The sequence below is a fragment of the Phascolarctos cinereus genome, unplaced genomic scaffold (assembly GCF_003287225.1).
Source record: "Phascolarctos cinereus isolate Bilbo 61053 unplaced genomic scaffold, phaCin_HiC Scaffold_726;HRSCAF=1367, whole genome shotgun sequence".
Taxonomy (NCBI): Eukaryota; Metazoa; Chordata; class Mammalia; order Diprotodontia; family Phascolarctidae; genus Phascolarctos; species Phascolarctos cinereus.
This window is the reverse complement of record NW_027556098.1, coordinates 4,782,536-4,803,127: the sequence shown is the minus strand read 5'-3', so window position 1 is coordinate 4,803,127 and position 20,592 is coordinate 4,782,536. Positions and strand designations below refer to the sequence as shown.

General features: G+C 37.3%; 1 protein-coding gene across 1 annotated transcript; it reads right to left on the bottom strand.

Annotated features, from left to right (window-relative positions):
* Positions 1-632: 632 nt before the first annotated feature.
* Positions 633-19,861, bottom strand: PIGA (phosphatidylinositol glycan anchor biosynthesis class A). Its single transcript, XM_078146097.1, has 6 exons — positions 19,764-19,861; positions 16,309-17,089; positions 11,231-11,363; positions 10,495-10,634; positions 10,142-10,347; positions 633-3,831 (listed from the first exon to the last, which is right to left on the bottom strand). Exons 2-6 carry the CDS (start codon positions 17,045-17,047, stop codon positions 3,565-3,567), a joined length of 1,485 nt encoding a protein of 494 aa, XP_078002223.1. The 5' UTR covers positions 17,048-17,089; positions 19,764-19,861; the 3' UTR covers positions 633-3,564.
* Positions 19,862-20,592: the final 731 nt, after the last annotated feature.

Here is a 20,592-nt window from a genome sequence, read left to right as displayed (position 1 = left end):
TCCAATTTCGTTGATGAAATCTGGAACACACAAGTGGAATCCAACCATACTAATTACCAACTAAAACTAAAATAAATTTCTGGGAATATATATGACTATATGAACATTGATATAATTTGTCTTTTTGTGTATACCTTACCAATCTTAAAATCTTTTTAAGATATTGCTGTCCACCTAACAATGCAATTTATGGGAGAAATAAAACTAATTTTCATGTTAAAAATGAACTATAATGTTAGCTTTATGTTTTAGTCTTTACATGCATTAAAACATGGTCATAACTTTCTACATTTCACATACCAGGAAAGTGGTGCACAAAGAGTTCTAGGTCTTAAGCTTTTTTTAAGGTTGAAATGATGGAATATCTGGGATTAAATATTCCCTGGCTCTCTACAATCATACTTTTAATGGATATTCTTCTTTATCATAACAGAAAGACTGCATTTCAATGAGAGAAAATGTTAAAATAAGGTAAGTTTAAAAACTACCCAATCTTTGTAGAAGAAAATATTGAATAAAAAATATTAATCTACAACCATAATGAAAATAGATAAGAGTATAAACTGAATGAATGTTAAAATAAAATGCTAAAAACACATAAAGACTGAAGAAAAAATAAACATCAACACACATTCTTTATAAAAATTTTAATTTTCATAATTTCATTTGGAAAACCCTAGTCACAATATAGTTTAGTATTAATCCATCTAAATTTTGAGAACGGATAAAGAAATAAATGAATACTGTGAAGGCTTTTAAAAATACTTCATAAAAGTAAGCATAGATCTGTACAATGGCAAACAAATGTTTTGGTGGAAAATAGGAGTGCATATACGTGTACAGTGTGTTGTTTTAATGACTAAACTGGCTCTGTTATTTTTATTTAAATTCTAATCTTTGCTCCAAGGCATTCTTTCTGTATTTAGAAAATTTTACAAATCTAAATCTAATTCATTTGTAACAAGTCAGGTTCTCACTCAGTCTTATCTATACCATCTTCAGAAAAAAAAGAACATATAAAACAGCTCAACTTATGTTAACCAAGGCTAAATACAAATTCCTCTTAAATAATCTCTCATATGGTATAGCAATAATGTAGCTCAAAAACATGAGAGAAAATATCTTCCATCCATTTCTGTTATAAAGGAAAATTATCACTTGTTGGAGGCACAGAATGCAGGAACGAGTTAGAACCTGCTACTCTACATGATTAGAAGAAAAAATGTGTTGCATAATAGCTAATTTAAGGGGATTTCCTTGCCAACCAACAAATGATCTGATAGTGCTAAAAGAGAAATTTCTCATCTTCAACTACACTTTTTTGGCAAAACAAAGAATTGTTTTTAGTTATTAGACTTTTAAATATAGCATATTTTTCCACTAAGCAAAACTTAGGTTAACTTCTCCAATATGCAAATCAACATAGGATTTCTTCTAAATGCTTTACCAAAGCAAGCTAATTTTTTTGCAATGCCAGAGTAAAGAGAGGAACAATATGGTATGTTTCTAGATACTGACCAGTGCAACTGTAACACAATTAAGTGTCTTTGGGAAGCTCAAGAAATGTGAATCCAACAGGAGAAGGCAAGTTTAACTTCTTTCATGATTCTTTAAAAGAAAAATTATTTTAATTTCCATAGAATGTTGAGGAATTGTAAACTGAAGTTTTTTCTACATTAATTTAAGGCATGAATGTTTGACAATTTTAAAGAATGTTTCAAAAGGAATATTAAATGTTAGGGAAAGATAATAACATGCTTTTAAAAAAACTGATTAATGGCATCAATAAAACCAAAATTCAACATTTTCTCAACAATTTTTCTCCCCAACATACTGACACTCACATTTCATATTCATGTCATCCAGCATAGTCTAATAAAAGGAAATGTCAATGTCAAGACTTAAGATAATAATACCAATAATCAATACTTTTCTTCAACAAAGTAAAAAAACTAATTTTAAGATTTTATACTATTCTTTTCATCAAACCCTTTTCAGTAAAAACAAAATGCAGTGTTCTTTTTATACCACAATGGGAAGAGAAATTAAAATATTCACAGCATGGGATACTTATACAAAAACTATCCGAACTTTTGTGTTCTGTCATTAAAAAAAGTTCTGAAAATATCTGGTACATAGCCAGAATGCTGAGTCTAAGTCTGCACAGGTCATCATCTCTTTAATGATAAACAGTACTTTATGTGAAAAAATTATCAAGTTTTCAAACAAATGCTGACTAAATTAAAGATATAGATTATAGGGATAGTTTGGGGTTAGGAAACCCATGGCTCTGAGGCAAAAACTATTATAACGGACCACATCCATCAACACAGTGACTATCTCCTGATAATTTTCAGTTGGTATTTGTTGAGAACCAAAAATTCCAGAGGAAAAAACTATTGAACTACTACCATTCAAAGTATTTATTCAAATGTAAACAAGATCACAAAGGAAGAGAAGTCTAAATGACCACGATCAAATGTGTAGCACTGCAGATGGTCATAATTATCACCATCTTTGGAACAACCACTAAATTCTGCTGAAGACAGATTAAAATTGAGTCATCTGCAGAAGAAGGACTAAGTTATATAGGAAAGCTAATGCAGTGTGCCTCTGCCCTATGCTAAACAGTGATATCGGTCCCTAATTAATATTTATTTAATATTTATTGTTAAATATTAAATAAATATTTTAAATATTTAACAAATATTTAAAAGCAAAGTACATCTCGTTCTTCATTTTTAAGTTAGCATTTCCAGAAGGACAAAAATCCATGTGAGCTTTTCAAATTTCATTTGAAACTCATGGCCAACTTTAAATAAAATTTATAAAAACACAAAAACAAAAAGACATAGGCACTGCCTAGATGAGTCTCTCCAACAGTACAAAGGGATTATTCAGCCAGCCCTTGCTAGCAATTTACTGAGATTAAGACAGTTATTTTGGGACACATTAAAAACATTTGGAGGCATGCTATTTTTCAGTACCATTAATAAATTGCTACTATGCTATTAAGTGGTCCCAGTGTTCTATAAGGAAGCATCTAGTATAGTGCTCAACAAATATTGCTTTACTGGTCAAGGTGCCTATTTTAATGGTTGAAGAGTTAACACTTGCTGAATATATACCTAGCACGTATGCTACAAGTACTGTACTTAAAATACATCAAGCAAATTCTATAAATGCTTTATGAATTTCAAATTCATATTAAAAAGAACAATATTAAACACTGGCAAAGAAAACTCCAGATAATAATGAACTTGGCCCATCAGTGCCCACAAGCCCCCAAAGTATAATTTTAAAACACCACTGTTACAATGAATTCAGTAGTCTTGGAAGTTTTACACCTGAGTAGCTCAAAATTTTCCCTTCTGAATTTTAAACAAGTGCAAAGAGTTTTTCGTCCCAGGAAATTGCATAAGTTCAGGATCTTGACTCAAAATCAAACATAGTATGAACTGGAGGTAGCATAAATTTCTCAACTAATATAAAAAAGTAAAGTTATTTCAAACTATTTTGGAAGAATTATTGAACTATTTAAAATCTTGAAAAGTAGGCTTCTTTCTACCTTGATTCTGAAATCTCTTTATTGTCTTCCCCCTTTTTACTAAAAGAATACTGTTGGGTCCAGGCCCCCTGTGGTCCTGTAGCATCAACCGCAATATCAATGACAGAATCAGGAGTCAGCCACCTCAGGAAAATGAGGAAGAGGAAGTTCAACACAGCCAACAAAGCGAAGGTGCAGCCAGTCACTGGGCCACAGTGAGAGATCAGCCTGTTCAACCGCTTGTCCATTGGTAACACAGCTTCCCTAGACACTCTGTCATACACCTAGAAAGAGTAAAAAGAGCAAATCACAGTCCAGGAACCTCCGAGTTAGTGGCCACTTATCTTCCCATGAACTCTCTGTACACAAAGATACAGATACTTCATGTGTGTTTGCTTTGATGGGCCCCATCGCTCCAACCAGAGGAGACTGGGTCACTAGCTGCTAGTGTCCAAGAACACATCAGAAAGGTTGTGGCACCTTCACCAGGCAAGGCCAAGTTTCTAGCACAGTGCCCCGGCCTCCTTCTATTTTATTGTCACTTCTGCATGTGTTATGTTGTCTCTGACCAGACTGAAGGTCTCTACTATACTACTTTCCAGTGTCATCCCTGGTGGTCGGACAGACTCACACCACATTGCGCAGGACACAGGAGTGACAGAACACAGACACTACAAGAAAGCACTAGGAGGTAGCAGATACACTGAACATCACAGAGTTTGGCTGGAGCCAGCTTTCTAAAGCACTTTTGAATACCCAGCTGAGGAAAAGCATTAAGAAAAGACTTCTCACCCTAACTACAGAAAGATCAAGGCAAATGTGAGTAAGCTGTAGCTAGACAAAAAACTGTGAGCATTTATTTTTAGGTAGAATAAAGTAATAAGTATACACTGCTTTGAGCTTTATACAACTGTAGGGTATACTCCAGAGTAATATTTTCTAGCAGGAGCAGCTTCCTCTATCTGACTACTTAAAAACAGTGATTTGTAATGACTAAATAATTAAAATTCTTATGAAGAAAATGTAAATGACACAAAATATTTTTTAATATTGAAGTGCCAGAGAGCACATCTGTGCTTTGTCTTTCAGACGAGCTTGTTATATTTCCCCTAAAATGACATTATTTCTTGTTGACTCTGGTTGAGGCCCTCATCTCTGCTTAATTAGACCACTCCAATTGCCTCTTAATTGGTCTCCTCCTTCTACTTTCTCTCCTCCCTCTCCAAACCATCCTCTACTTTGCTGCCAATCTGATACTTTTTTAAAAAAATTTTTAGGCAGTTGGGGTTAAGTGACTTGCCCAGGGTCACAAAGCTAGTACTTGTCAAGTGTTTGGTCTGAGGCCGGATTTGAACTCAGCTCCTCCTGACTTCAGGGCTGGTGCTCTATCCACTGCACCACCTAGCTGCCCCCAATCTGATCCTTCTAAAACAGAGATGTGACCATGTCATACCTCTCAAAAATCCCTCCTCAAAAATCCAGAGCTTGATTTTACCACTAGGATAAAATAAAAGATGTTCAGTCTGGCATTTAAAATTGTCCACAATCTGCTTCCCACCTACATTTCCAGTCTTATATCACATTATTTTTCTTCATAAACCCTCTGTTCCAGTGAAAATGGCCTGCCATTTCCCCTATAAGCTGGGCTCCATCTTCAACTACAGATGGTTCTCCACATCTGGAAGACTCTCTGTCCTAACTTCTACTTCATAAGACTTCCTAGCTTCTTTCAAGGTGCAGCTGGCGCTAAGCTGTGGAAGCTGTGCTAAGCACAGCTGAGGCTGTGTACTACTACAAGGAGCTTTTCCTAATGCCCTGAATTGTTAACATTCTGTTCTGCTTAAAATTACTTTGTATGTACTTTTTATTTAGTTATACATATTTGTGTTCTACCTATACTCCTTCCTTGAACCCAGGAACCTGGAAATTCCATGAAAGCAGGGACTATTTCCTTTGTTGTTTTTTAATCCCCAGACGGTACTTTGCACCAAACAGGTTCTTAAATATCTGTTGAATTATTGACTGTTGTAATAATCTAATTGTTTCCCTGCTTCAACTCCCCATTCTCTAATCAATCTTCCACACAACTGCCAAAATAATCTCGCTCTTCCTTGATACTCTTTTCTCTATAGGTTTTCAGGATACCACTTTTTTCTGTTTTTTTTTTCCCTACTTATCTGATAGCTCCTTTTCTGTCTCTCAGGGTTAACCCCTGGGTCTTCCTCTCTTCTCCCTCTCTTCTGCTTCTCTTGGTGATCTCATCAGCTCCCATGGATTTAATTACCATTACTGTGATGATTCTGAAATCTAAGTATTCTGCCTCAATCTCTCAGCTGACCTCCAAGCTCCCATCTCCAACAGTCTTTCACACATTTTGAACTAGATGTCCAGTAGAAATCTAACTCAGTATATTCAAAACAATTCGTTATCTTTCCTCCCCCTAAACCTTCTATCTCCCATTTCCCCCCCTTCTCTACTGCTACAGAGGGCAACACTATGTTCCCATTCCTTCAGGCCTGCAACCTAGGAGTCATCCTGTATTCCTCACTATCTCACTCCTATATCCACTGTCGCTGAGGCCTGTCAATTTCACTTTTTAATTTATTTAATCTTTTTTTCCTCAATTACATGTAAAAAAATTTTAACATTCATTTTATAAAGTTTTGAATTCTAAATTTTCTCTCTCTCTTCTTCCCCTTCCCTCTCCTTGAGAAGGCAAGCAATTTGATGTAGATTATACATGTGAAGTCATACAAAACATATTTTCATATTAGCCATGTGGCAAAAGGAAACACAGACCAAAATAAACAAGAAAAAATAAAGTTAAAAAAAGTATGCATCCATCTTCACTCAGACTCCATTAGTTCTTTCTCTGCAGGTGGATAGCATTTTTTCATCATAAATCCTTTAGAACTGTCCTGGATTACTGAATTGCTCAGAATAGCTACACCAGGGCTGGGGAATCTGTAGCCTCGAGACCATATGTAGGCTTTTAGGCCCTCAAGTGCAGCCCTTTCATTGAATCCAAACTTTATAGAACAAATCCCTGTAATAAAAGGATTTGTTCTATAAAACTTGGACTCAATCAAAAGGCGCACCCAAGGACCTAGAGGGCACATGTAGCCTCAAGACCACAGTTTCTCCACCCCAGTCTAGTGCATATTGTCTTTCCCTTTGTTTCATTGTCTATTCTAATTCCTTCAATTTCTTTTTCTTCTCTTATTGCTATAGCTAGCATTTCTAGTATAATATTAAATAATAGTGGTGATAATGGGCATCTTTGCTTCACCCCTGATCTTTCTGGAATGCTTCTAGCTTATCCCCATTATAGATAATGCTTGCTGATTACTTTAGATAGATACTATGTATCATTTTAAGGAAAGCTCCATTTATTACTATGCTTTCCAGTGTTTTTAATAGAAATGGGTGTTATAGTTTCTCAGAAGCTTTTTCTGCATCTATTGAGATAATCATATGATTTTGGTTGTTTTGTTATTGATATGGTCGATGTGCTGATAGTTTTCCTAAGATTGAACCAACCTTGCATTCCTGGTATAAATTCTACCTGGTCATAATGTATGATCTTGGTGATATATTGGTGTATCCTTGCTAGTATTTTATTCAAAATTTTTACATCTATATTCACCAGAAATAAGTCTGTAGACTTCTTTCTCCGTTTTTGTCCTTCCTGATTTAGATATCAGCACCATATTTGTGTTGTAAAAAGAATATGGTAGGACTCTTTCTCTGCCTATTTTTCTAAACAGTTTATATAATATTTAATTGTTCTTTAAATATTTGATAGAATTCACTTGTGATTCCTTCTGGCCCTGGGGATTTTCTCTTAGGGAGCTCATTTATGGCTTGTTCAATTTCTTTTTTTATGATGGGATGATTTAAGTATTCTGTTTCCTCTTCTGTTAATCTAGGCAATTCATATTTTTGTAAATATTAACCCATTTTACTTAGATTGTTAGATGTACTGGCATATAATTGGGCAAAATAGCTCCTAGTAATTGCTTTTAATTTCCTCTTTATTAGTGGTGAATTCATCCTTTTCATTTCTGATACTAATAATTCATTTTTTTAAATCAAATTAACAGTTTATCTATTTTATTGTTTTTTTCCCATAAAACCAGCTCCTAGTTTTACTTATTAGTTCAATGGTTTTCTTGCTTTCAATTTTATTAATCTCTCTTTGATTTTCAGGATTTTTAATCTGGTGATTAATTGGGAATTTTAACTTTTTTCCCCCAGTTTTCTCAATTGCATGCCCAATTCATCGGTCTACTCTTTCTTTATTTTTGATGTAAACATTTAGAAATGTAAATTTTCCCCAACATATTGCTTTGGCTGCATCTCATAAGTTTTTGTATGCTGTCTCATTGTTGTCATTCTCTTTAATTAAAATTTTTACTGTTTCTTTGATTTGTTCTTTGATCCACTCATTCTTTAGGATTCGTTTCCAATTAATTTTTTTTTTTGGTGGGGCAATTGGGGTTAAGTGACTTGCCCAGAGTCACACAGCTAGTATGTGTTATGTGTCTGAGGCCAGATTTGATCTCAGGTCCTCCTGATTCCAGGGTCGGTGCTCTACCTACTGTGCCACCTAGCAGCCCCCTAATTAATTTTTAATCTGTTTCTACAGCCCTTTAATGAATGTAATTTTTATCGCACGATGGTTGGAAAAGGATGCATTTAATATTTCTGTTTTTATGCCTTTGGTCGTGAGGTTTCAATTGCACCTTAGCAACACCTCCTGAATATGTCCTCTTCTCTACTGACACTGCCACCATTCTAGTGCCCTTATCACCTCAAGCCTAGATCATTGCTCTACCTCAATTCTCTCCCCACTCCAATCCCTTCTCCATTCAGCCACTAAATTGATTTTCCTAAAGCATAGGTATGATCATGTCACTGTCCTCGGCACTCCCTATCCACAAAGGCCAGTACCTCCCTATGCCTCCAGGGCAAATATAGAATGCTTTGTTTGACATTCAGAGCTCTTCATAACCTAGCCCCTCCTACCTTTCTAGTGTTCTTATGCCTTCTCCCCCATCCCCAAATACTCTTTGATCCAGTGACACAGGCCATCTGACTATTTCATCAACAAGACACTCCATTTTTCAGTTCTGGGCAAGTTTTCTTGCCCAGGCAAGATGTTCCTCATGCCTGGAATGCTCTCCTTCCTCCACTCTGACTGGCTTCCTTTAAGTACCAACTAAAACCTCATTTTTTACTGGAAGCCTTCCCCAACACTTCTTAATTCTAGCACCTTCTCTCTATTAATTACTTCCTATTTATTCTGTGTGTAGCTTGCTTTCTAAATATTTGCTTGCCTATTGTATTCTCCATTAGATTGTAAGCTCCTTGAGGGCAGAGAATGTCTTCTGCCTCTTTTTGTTTCCCTAGCAGGTAGTACAGAGCCTGGTCACAAAGTGGGCATTTAATACATGTTTAAGGATTGATTGGTTTATTCCTAAGGTGTAGCTAAAAATATGTATACTCTCTTGCTCAAAATACATCAACAGATACTTATTTCCTCTAGGCCAACATGTCTAGTTTTTAAGACAATCCACAATCTGGTTCCAACCTTATTTCATATATTTCCTTCACACATTTTACATTCCAACCAAACTAGAATTTCTCACCAAAGTTGAGATTCTATCTCTTGCCTCCACAAATGCATACATTTCTCATGCCTGAAATGTATTCCCTTCTCATTCCTGACTTTCAGAATCCTTATTTCCCCTCAAATTCCATATCTCCTCTGTGAAGTCTTTCCTGATCCCCAGTGCTATTCTCTACTTTAAATTACTTTGTAGCATTTTTTTGGGTACATTCCAAGCAAAACAAACTCTTTAAGAACATAAACTTTTTGCTTTTGTCTTTGTAACCATAGTGCCTAGCTTAAAAATGCAAGATATTTTCTACATGGAAAAAGCAAATTATAATTGCCAGATTAAGTTGTATAATAAATCTGTTGATAGATATAAGCATAGTATTAGGCATCTTTGAATCAGATTTTAAACTATGGCCTCCAAGTAACAGTAATCAGTGGAAAAGTCTGGGTCTCCTCAATGTGTCAGTAGGAATACCAGACTTGGATTCTGGAGACACGGGGACAAATGCTGACTCCAACAGTTACTAAGCTCTACAACTATGTCACTTAATCACTAGTCAGCCTCTGAGCCTCAGTATTCTCATTTGTAAAATGAGAATAATTACATTTGTACTACCTACCTCACAAAACTTTTGTGAAAAGAGTATTTTGTAAACTTTAGCTTACATTTAAAATGTAGCATTTTATGGTGATCTTTATGGTGGAGATCTTTCAGATCTCTGCCAATTCTAAAATTCTATGATTCAACTGCAAGTTTTTCTTAACAAACAGTCCAATAACCGAAAACGTCCTTATTTCATATAGATTACATTTTATGAAATATGGATCAACCATTACTGGATGTCACATATGGAGCTAGAGATTTTTAATTTCTATTTCAAGTTAGAACAAGTGAAGACCCATTACAACTCAAGTTTAGTCATTTGCTGATGTCTCAGACAATTCTTAGTCATTTTAAGACACATACATACCTTTTCAGTTCTCTCTGCGACATTCCTCCAGGTATAGAATGTTTTTACTCTGTTATGGATTTTTTCTGGATCTGGCAATGTTCCTGACTTCAGCTGAGAAATAGCTTTTTCTAAGCCATTACACAAAGATTTTACTGATGGTTCACACAAAATGATAAGATTATCTGGCAGTACCTCAGGAATTCCACCAACCTGGTACTCACAACCTTTGAAAGGCAAGAAAACAACATGAGTTACTATAACACACATCTCCTAGAAACAGATATTGTAAGAAAACCAAGTACCAAATGATAGACCAAATTCTTAACCATATACAAAAAAAGGAAAAACAAAGCAAAACCAATTGTCCAAACTTTTTACCTGTAAACCACAACTTGCTGCTTCCACAATTGCCATGCAGAAAGCCTCAGTAAGAGAAGTATTTAGAAAGATGTGCCCCTGAACTAAGACATCTCTAACATCCTGGTGTTCCAAGGCTCCCAGAAGACGTACTCTAAATTTAAAGAAAGGTGTAGGGAAGGAAAGATAACAATATGCAATGATAAGGAGTATAATTTATAACTTTCAAAGTTTTCCACAAGTTATACTTAAGTTCTTCCTCATTTTGATTTCTTAAATATTGAAAAATAACCACCAAAATCTAAAGAAACATCTTTACACAACTTACCCTGTTTACTGTGCTAACAATATATTTTCTACCCTTGGAAAGTAAAAGGGAAAATGCAAATAATGTTTTTAACTGCTAATTTCCTTAACCTTGTCTTTTTCTTCTAATTAAAATATTAAGGCTAGCTTGGCAATGGGATTCTAAAATGTCAATGCAAACTTTTCCAACCAATTATTGTATTTCTACTATTCCCAAATTTATAAATTATATTGGCAGTAAGGAAAAGACCCATACACAAGTGGTAATCTTTTAAACATTTTTTTCTTCTTATAGATGAATTTAATTCAAGATAAATGCAATTCTAAGGATGTCTTGAAACTACCACTGGGAAAGGCAATAAAACTAATATACTGCTTTCTAACTGAACCTCTCTCTATAAAACTCTAGTACTCTTACACGGAGAATAAAGAACTATTCAATACCTGTCATGTAGTTGGTATCTTTCTCGCACTTCTTCCAAAATGATTCTCTTTGGCCCCTCTCCTCCAACTATGAAATTTAAATCTGAATATTTCTGACAGAGTTCAGGTATTATCCCACTAAGCAAATCAATCCCTAAGAACATGAGATTAAAAAAAAGTTATGAAAGGTTCATTTTAGGAGAGAAAAATCCTTTTATGCATCTTATTCAAAATGACTATTCAACTCTTCATACACAGGGAGGAGAAAAAAAAGGTACACTTCTTGTCCAACTCCTAGAAAGGCAATACTGCTCGCAAATGATCACAAGTCTTCTAATTCTGAAAACTATTTACAAAGATCCTTTAATATTTTAAAGCATAGTGAAGTGGACAGAAAACAGTTTCAGACCCAGAAAGCCCTTAATTCCAGTTCCCCCTCTGATACATACCTGTTGTTACTCTGGACAAGTCATTTACTGTCTTGGTGCTCTAGGCCAGATATGGCAAACACAGTGTGGAATGAACCAGATTAAAATGTAATTGGGAAATATTTCACAAAATTAAAAAAAAAGGTAATAATTTTCACATATGGTTTTCTAAGTCAGTATGTGGCCCACTGAGGGTTTTTATGTATAGTTTAGGGGCCCATGTTTCTATCGGCATTTGACACCACTGCTCTAAGCAACTGTCAAAGATTCTAAGTTATAGAGAACATGCCAACCTTCTGCACTAGTAGGAATTTCTTCATTAAGAGTTCCCTGAGGCAGCAGCTAGGTGGCGCAGTGAATAGAGCTCTGGCCCTGGATTCAGAAGGACCTGAGTTCAAATTAGACCTCAGACACATAAATAACACTTACTAGCCGTGTGACCCTGAGCAAGTCACTTAACCCCATTGCCTAGCTTAAAAAAAAAAGGTTCCCTGCACCAATGACATTATAGGATAGGAATCCCTATCCTATTATTTATCTTTAGAAGTCTAAATGAACTCTCTCCTGCTACATGTGAACTTACTACCCCCTTAGCCGGATTTTTCCTCAAGTGTAAAATTCTACTTCAACAAGTTAATGTATTAACATGCCACAAGAAGTGAAGCAATAAAAAATCCTTCTGGTTGCTACTACTTAAGAATAGCCATATGATGGTTTGGAATATAAAGTAACATAAGCACATCCTATAAAGTATCCTTCATCAAGTTCATCTGACAGTAAGATTAAAACATTTTACCCAAGTTCCACTCTAAAAGTTGGGATCACTATAATGTCCTTTAGGAAACTGTTGACCAGCCTAATTCAGTCCTTTGTTCTTCACATGGGTTTGGAGCAGATAATATCAGTTCCATTTGTTTTAAACCTAACAGCAAAGTTTGTTTATTTAAGTACAACATAGGTTAAGATAAGGTAAGCTTAAGTTTTATCATTTTTTGGCCTTAATATAGCATTTTAAATTTCTATTTCCAATATAAATGTTATGAGAACCTATCTTAAAGCAAAAATTCATAGCCAAAGAACAATAAGCAATAGTTACAAAGTTCCCCAAAGGCCAAGATTATTTTATGTTTGTCTTTGTTAAGCTCATCCTTAGCACAGCGCACAGCACATAGCACACATTTAGTAAATGCTTATTGATTTGACAGGACATCATAAATTACATATATCTATTAGATCAGGCCTGTACAACATGCAGCCTGCCAAAGTAGTCCACGGGCAGTATGCTATAGAGGCCTGTTTTACATCCTCTCTACATTTTTTCATGGGCTGCCTGAAATCCTTTGGCAGGCTCCAAGTGGCCTGTGGGCTACATGTTATTGGGCCATATCAGACTATTATGCTAGAAATAATTTTCAGGACAATCAAAAGTTAACAGTGACATAAAAGTTAGGGAAAAAAGGATGTGGTAGATTTAAGTAGGTTGTAACATGTCACCAATGACATTCAATGTTTTGCCTGAAAGAAGTGGCATTCAAAAGGCCAGCATGATATAAAAATACGTACTGATGGGAAAGCAGATCAGCCAGCCATGTAGCAAGAAGAAAGAACTAAAGATGGAAGAGCCTAAAAGCTACACTAGTATTCATGAAGTATTAAAAGAACCATATGAAAGTCTCCACCAAGTTAGACAGGTTTCTCTACACATATGGAAAGACATGTAAAAGAACTGTATGGTATGAAGATTTACATGGTTTGTGAGATGTACCAGGGAAGGGAATGAAATAGTCTGTAAATGAAAGTTGATTTTGTCCTACTCAAAAAAACATATTCAGCAATCTGACTAAAGACCGAATATACCTTTAAAAAAATTTCTTTAGGTTTACCAAATTTCCAACGGTCATGATCACACAAAATGGGACATGGAAATATTTACTGATTCAAATTTATTTAAAGTTGATGACTCAGTTTTCCCCCCTCAATTCAAAAATCTATAGCCAGATAAAGAAGCTTCCCTACATAAGTGTTTGTGAATCAGAAGATTTGTGGCTTCATACCTGGTGAAGTGTCATGAGGCTCTGATTAATATGAAGGCAGATTTCAAGAGACGTGAAGGTCAGATGATACATCTTTGACATGGATTACCTAGTTTCATATGCTACAGAAAGTTCACCTCTCAGAAATGCTCCTCTTGTCATTCACTAAGGCAATTTATTTTTTCTAAATAGTCAATACGGAAAAATCAAATGGCCCCCCTTAACTTTCAGATCCAAAATGTTCCTCCTGTGCCACCATGCCTGTTATCTCCCTCATTAGAATGTAAGCTCTTGGAGAACAGGGACTGTCTTAGCTACTGGTACTACTTTACTACCTACTTAGGGCTTAATAATCCATTTTCATTCATTCAGTCATTTACAAAATTCTCCAGATAATTTTTCTGATGGAGGCATGTATATTAATTCTCAGCAGGTTGCTTACATTGAAAACAAGAGTTATTTTAACAAGAGTTATTCACCTCCATTCAGCTACTAATGTTCCTGAAGCACAGGTCTAACTATGTCATATACCTATTTAGTCTAGAGTGGCTTCCTATTGCCTTCAGGATCAAATATAAAGTTCCCTGTTTGGCATTCAAAGCACTTTACAGACTGCCCCCCTCCTACTTTTCCAGTCTTCTTCCACATATTCTACAATCCAGACATCTGCTTTTTCTTCCATCTCCAAATACCAGGCACTTTCACTGACTGCCCTCCACTTTCTACAAGATGCCATTGGTAATACCCCTTCATGCTAATCCATTTGTTGATTATCTCCAGTTTATCCAATCTATATCATTTGTACATAGTTGTTTGCATGTCATCTTCCCCATTAGACTGTGAGCTCCTTGAAAGTAGGCACCTGCTTTTTGCCTTTCTTTTCATTGCCAGTGTCCAGCACAGAGTAAGCACTTAATAAATGCTTATTGACTGTTGACTTAACTTTACTCCTGTGGCTAATTGGCTCACATTTGGTTAAAATGCCTTAATGATGATCAGGGCCTGTTAGCTATGCTCCATGCAGGTCAGTTAGCTATTCTCTGTTCTATGATCACATGCTCACTGCACTTCTAATTCTATCTAGTCATCCCATACAAGTATCCTATTATTCCAAAAGAGAACTGGCAAAAAAAGTATAAATGAATCAGAACAAAGCCATTGCTACTATGGGGAAGAAAACAAGAACTAAAAGCACATATCTTAGTTAGGGTATGTCAATATAATAAAAGAATGAAAGAGCATAAGCCTGTGAGGAGATGTTACTGTTAAGTATAGAACATTACTCACTGATGATCCCCTGGTCACCTTACCTGATCTTTTAATCTTGCTGTAAGAGCTTCCAAGCCTTGGATCAAACCTAGCTATTTGTATGTCATTATAGCTACAACCAAAACGTGGCTTCTAAGGGATATAGTACACCTCCTACTCATCTAGAAATAGGGAGGAACTGATCTCCTCTTGCTTTATTTCAACTGAGAAAAAAGTTAAGATTCTTCAGAGCTTTACTAAATAGCTACAAGAAAAGTTAGAAACAAAACATTACACAATTGGTAAGTTTACAGTATCTAGAAATCTTCATTTCCACTCTTCATCTCACACTTACAATCACAAATTTGAAAGAAAATTTAAAAAAAAAAACATTTAGTTGAAGAAAAGCCTTTACCATCTAGCCCCAAATGTTCCTTGTGTTTTCAGATAACCCTGCACTGAACTTGCAGATATGTCCTTTTCCTGGTGGTCTCTACAGTTGCTCTCACAGGTCTGTTTTCACCCATGTCCTATTTCTATATCCCTCAATTGCCTTTGATATTTTACACTAAGCACAACTGAACTCTACCTTGTTAGTATATAGGCCAGTGTCCATGAAGAGGCATCCCCTGACACTGACCAGAAATAACCGACTTCCTTTTCCTGTACCCTGACCACGTTTTTCTCCTCAAATCATTGGCAGATTAATCTAAAACAAGAAAGAATCTGAGGCTAAAGAACACTAATGCATTTCCCCACACAAATTACCTTTTGATGACTCATTTTGAGGAGAGGGTCTCTGAGAATCCAATCTTGCAATTTCACAACACATATAACTTAAACACACAGTATTAACACCAATCATTTTCACTAACAGCAAGGTTTGGTTCTCCTATTTATCATAATTTAACTTTACAAAATACATACTGCAATGACAAATGGTGTCTTAAATATTATCCAAATAGTATTAGCGTACTTATAATTATCAAATTCAGAGATAACCTATGTAAATAGTATGTAAAAAAAATTTTCAAAACACATTTTTTTAAACCAACATTCACCCTCAATTTCAAATAAATATGTAACTTTGTCTACTGGATTTATAAATTATTAAGTTCTCTTATTACTATTTAATCAACTGCAAGCTGTATGGAGGATTTATGGAGAGACATGGACAAGAACCAAACAGCATAATAAAACATGGAAGGGTTATGATCTGTACCAATTAAGGAGATGTTCAATTTATGAGATCATGGATGTTCCCAAAGTATGAAAATATATAAGCACATATCAAAACAATTAAAAAGCGAAATAATAAACTGACATTAAATAGCCTACAACAGAAACTTCTCCATGAACTGCAGCTCCAGTTTACTATTTCATTCATTACCTTTTCTGTAAACAAGCCTGCTGATAACAACAATAGTTATTACACTATCATCCCTTCTAAATGGGTCTGGAGTGAAGTCAGTAGGATCTACAGCATTGGGGATGACGGATACTATCTCAGGATTCAATGCTGCTCTTAGAACAGTGTTTTCCTTGCTAGTATAAGAGACACAAATTATATGATTTGTATCACAAAGCGACACAGTTAGAAGTTTGTTTGTAAGCACCGAGCTGACATCAGCAAATCCAAAAAGAGAATGGTCTGTGAAGACTGTCTGTAGGCCCATTGTCTTGGCATGGAAGAGTGCATCATGGGCCATGGCAGAAAAAGAACTATGTGAATGGATTATGGTGACTCTCTCCCGAACAAATATGTACCTGAGCAGAGGCAGACTGTGAAAGAGAGTTGTTGCTGTAGACTGATTGTACATGACTTTTAGCGGTAAATAATATACTTTGAGGCCACTGGTAAGGTATCGAATACCTTTTCTATTTCCATAAGCATGGGTAACAATTATGACTTTGTGTCCTCTTTCAATCAGACACTGAGATAGCTGGTATATGTGGCTTTCCACTCCTCCCATATTTGGATAAAAAAAATCAGACACCATGCAGATATTATGTGTTCCAGTTCTTCGCAGCAGATGGATTCCACAGTTAGTATGAGAGGGTTTAGATGTGATAGACTGTCCATGCCCATTTACTTTTCTATATGCCATATTAAGATGAGGTTTAGTCATCAGTCCTCACAGCAGTCCACTGAGACAGATGCCATTTGTTCCCTGGTGAAGGAAATAAAAAAAACTCAGCAAAATGCATTCCAATTGCCATTCCTAGATATATGTATACACCCTAAATGGTTCCATATTTATTATTTACTTAGCCTTTACCCAGCAATGAAAAAGTACATATACTAAATAAGCCTAAGTGGCAGATAATAAGTAGTGGTTCATATAGCTCAGCATAATGCTATTAGACATAAAAGGTAAGTACCTAAAAGTAAAAACATGAAAAGTTATGAATTGCCATGATATAGTATAATATAGCCTATTCTTGACAGGGCAGCTAGGTGACGGTGGATAGAGTGCTAGGCCTGGAGTCAGGAAAACTCATCTTCTTGAGTTCAAAATCTGGCCTCACTCACTTCCTAGCTGTGTGACTCTGGGCAAATCATCTATTGCTTCAGTTCCTCATCTGTAAAATGAAGTGGAGAAGGAAACAGCAAACCACCAAGAAAACCCCAAATGGGGTCACCAAGAATTGGGCACAACTGAACAATTCCAGGTCCATTAGTATAAAAATAATTTTTAAAATGCATTTCATCTATATTTTTTCCCACCTCTCTATATTTAGCTTTTTTTAAAAAATTTTAATTTACTACCTATTTTAGCATTCTTTTCAAGTTTTGAGTCCCAAATTTTCACACTCCTCACTCTTTCCTCCACCTACTAAAAAAGCAAGCAATATGATATCAATTATACATGTGAATTCATGCAAATCATATTTCCATATGAGCCATATTTCAAACAAGAAAAATAAAGAGAGAAAACTGTACTTCAATTTGCACTCAAGAGTTCATCAATTCTCTCTCTGGAGATGGACAGCATTTTTTCATCAAGAGTCCTTTGGAAATTGTCTTGGATCATTGTTTTTATCACACTAGCCAAGTCTTTCAGAGCTGATCAGCATTACAACATTGGTCTTACAGTACACAATGATATTCCAACTCTTCTCACTTTTCATCATTTCATATAGTTTTTGCCATGTTTTTCTGAAACTACCAACCCCCTCCACTCCATCATTTCCCACAGCACAATAGCACCTAAGCGCCATCATGTGCTACAGCTTGTTTAGCCATTCCCCAATTGATGAGAAATCCCCTTGATTTCCAATTCTTTGCCACCACAAAAAGAGCTGCTATAAATATTTTTGGACATATAGTTCCTTTTCTTTTTTCTTTTATCTCTTTGGGTTACAGACCTTCTAGTAGTATTGGTGGGTCAAAAGATATGCACAGTTTTGTAATTCTATGCATAGTTCCAAACTGTTCTCTAGATTGGTTGGCCCAGTTCACTAGTCCACCAACAGTTCATTAGTGTACCTATTTTCCCTTCATCCCCTCCAGCATTTGTTATTTCTAATATGTGTGAGGTGGTACCTCACCACAATCAACTTTAACTAACAGCCATCCATTCCTTTCTAGAAAGGCTTCTACACAGTTAGGCAAACTAACTTGCCTCTGCATGATTTGTAATCTTGGTAGGGTTCTAATTAAACAACAAAGGAGTCTAGATTATGTGATGGTTAGAGAGAGAGATCCAGGGACCCAGGGATGCAATAATGAAAGCCAACCACAGACTGAATTTCAGTTAATCAATGTCTCATGCTCCTTTTTTCTTTCAACAATTCCATTTATATTTTGGAACACACATTTCTAAATGTTCTAGCCCATTCATCTGCTCACTCTGCTAGGTAATGTGGAAAAGATTTAGGGTTTAAAAAGGCATGCCTCCTCATCCTCCTATAGTTTCCACTTTTTATAAATACACCAGTTCTCTCCAAGTTCCTGTTTCAGATAACAAGTATATCACGTCTATATAACACTCTAGGGTTTGCAAAGCGCTTTCCTCCCAGATCTCTCAGGTGGGCAGTGAACCAGCATCATTATTTTTATTGCACAGATGAAGAAATTGAAGTTTTTAAGTGAGGCGGCTTGCTCGGGATCCCCTAGGTGCTACGTATTTGGGGTGGGATTTCCTAACTCCAAACCTACAGCAAAACCTACATTCTGATAAAATACCTCTCCAAGTCACACTTTGTCCTCCCTGCCCCCCCATAAAAAACAAAAACAACAACAACAACCACCACCACAACAACCCCACAACCCCGGGAGATTCTGAGCTATTCTGCAACGAGCTGTCCTAACCCTGTCTAACAAATTTCAGCACAGCCTGAGTTTATCTATCATGACCTTAAATCCCTCAACAACTTTCTCAAGAGAAGGCGATCCGGCAGAACTGCTCTGTGGGCACGATCAAGGCACGGCGCAGAGAACGTGGGCAGAAGTTACTTCCACGAGAACGGGGTCAAACTGAGCCCCTGCTGTTCGGGGGGGATGTGGGGATGAGAAAGGTGTAAGGGAGCCGACGACAGGCTCAGAAACCCCTACCAGAGAGCCCCGACTCCATTCTTCCCCGTACAGGCACCGCAACACACGCCGACGGGCTGCCGCAAAGCCCCCTGCGGTGCCCGCCCGCCCGGGCTCCGGGACCGGGCTCGGGAGCCTCGAGACCCTCCCACCGCCCACTTCCGGGCCGCCCTCGGGTCCCGCCTGGATTGTGCCCCGGGGCCGCCCTCCTCCCCTCCCCCCAACCCCCGATTCGTGGGAAAAGGCGAAGCCCGGCAGGAAGTTGCCAAGTACTTCAAGGCAGAGGACCGCGGCCGACAGACACTTACTCCGCGAGTCCCGTAGCACAGACACGTCCGGACCTCCCACGGCCACCGCCATGGCTCCACCCACCTCCCTGGAAGGCGGGTAACCGCGGCTTCCGAGACCCGAGCGCCGGCGCCCCGCCCCGCCAGAAACCAATCGGCACGCGATCTTTAGGTCACGCGACTCCCGCCCAATGCTTTCTCCACCCCCTTGGAGTCCACCTCACGTCCTCGGGAAAGGTAAAGGGCAGGATGGTGACGTCATGACGTGCTTCCGCCGCGGCGACTGCCGCTTTCTTGTTACTGTCACAAGCACGAGGGGTGAATTAATCCTTCTTAAACCAAGGCCGCGTTGTCCGTGGCTTGGAAAACTCTTGTGCGTCCGGGCGACCGTACCTGATTTCTCCTAACACTTATTGTGGGAGTCCTCCTGCCGAGAGCAAGACTACAATCCCAGAGTGCCATGCAGGTACCCTTTGTGTTCTCTGGGAACTGTAGTTCAGGGATTCGCCTGGTTCTGCTGCTGCTAGCGTAGGCCTGTAGAAAACTACCACTTCCAGTGTGCCCCGCGCTCCAAGTCCCTCCCTTCAGGGCATAACCCTGCCTTGGCACTAAGGCGGCTTCCCTGGAGCGTTGCCTAGTTACAGAGGGTTTTTTTTTCTTTTTTTGGTTCAGTCCTAAACGCCCGCCCTGCTTTTTAGAATGAGCTTCGGAAGTGCTAGTCAATTGAGGCATATAGAAGATGAGTAAACGCAGAAGTGTCTTCGAGAATCACAAAGTCGGTCCATACCCATCTCTAAATAAATTATGCAATAATGACATCCCATTCAGGCACAAGGAGGATGCTTCAATT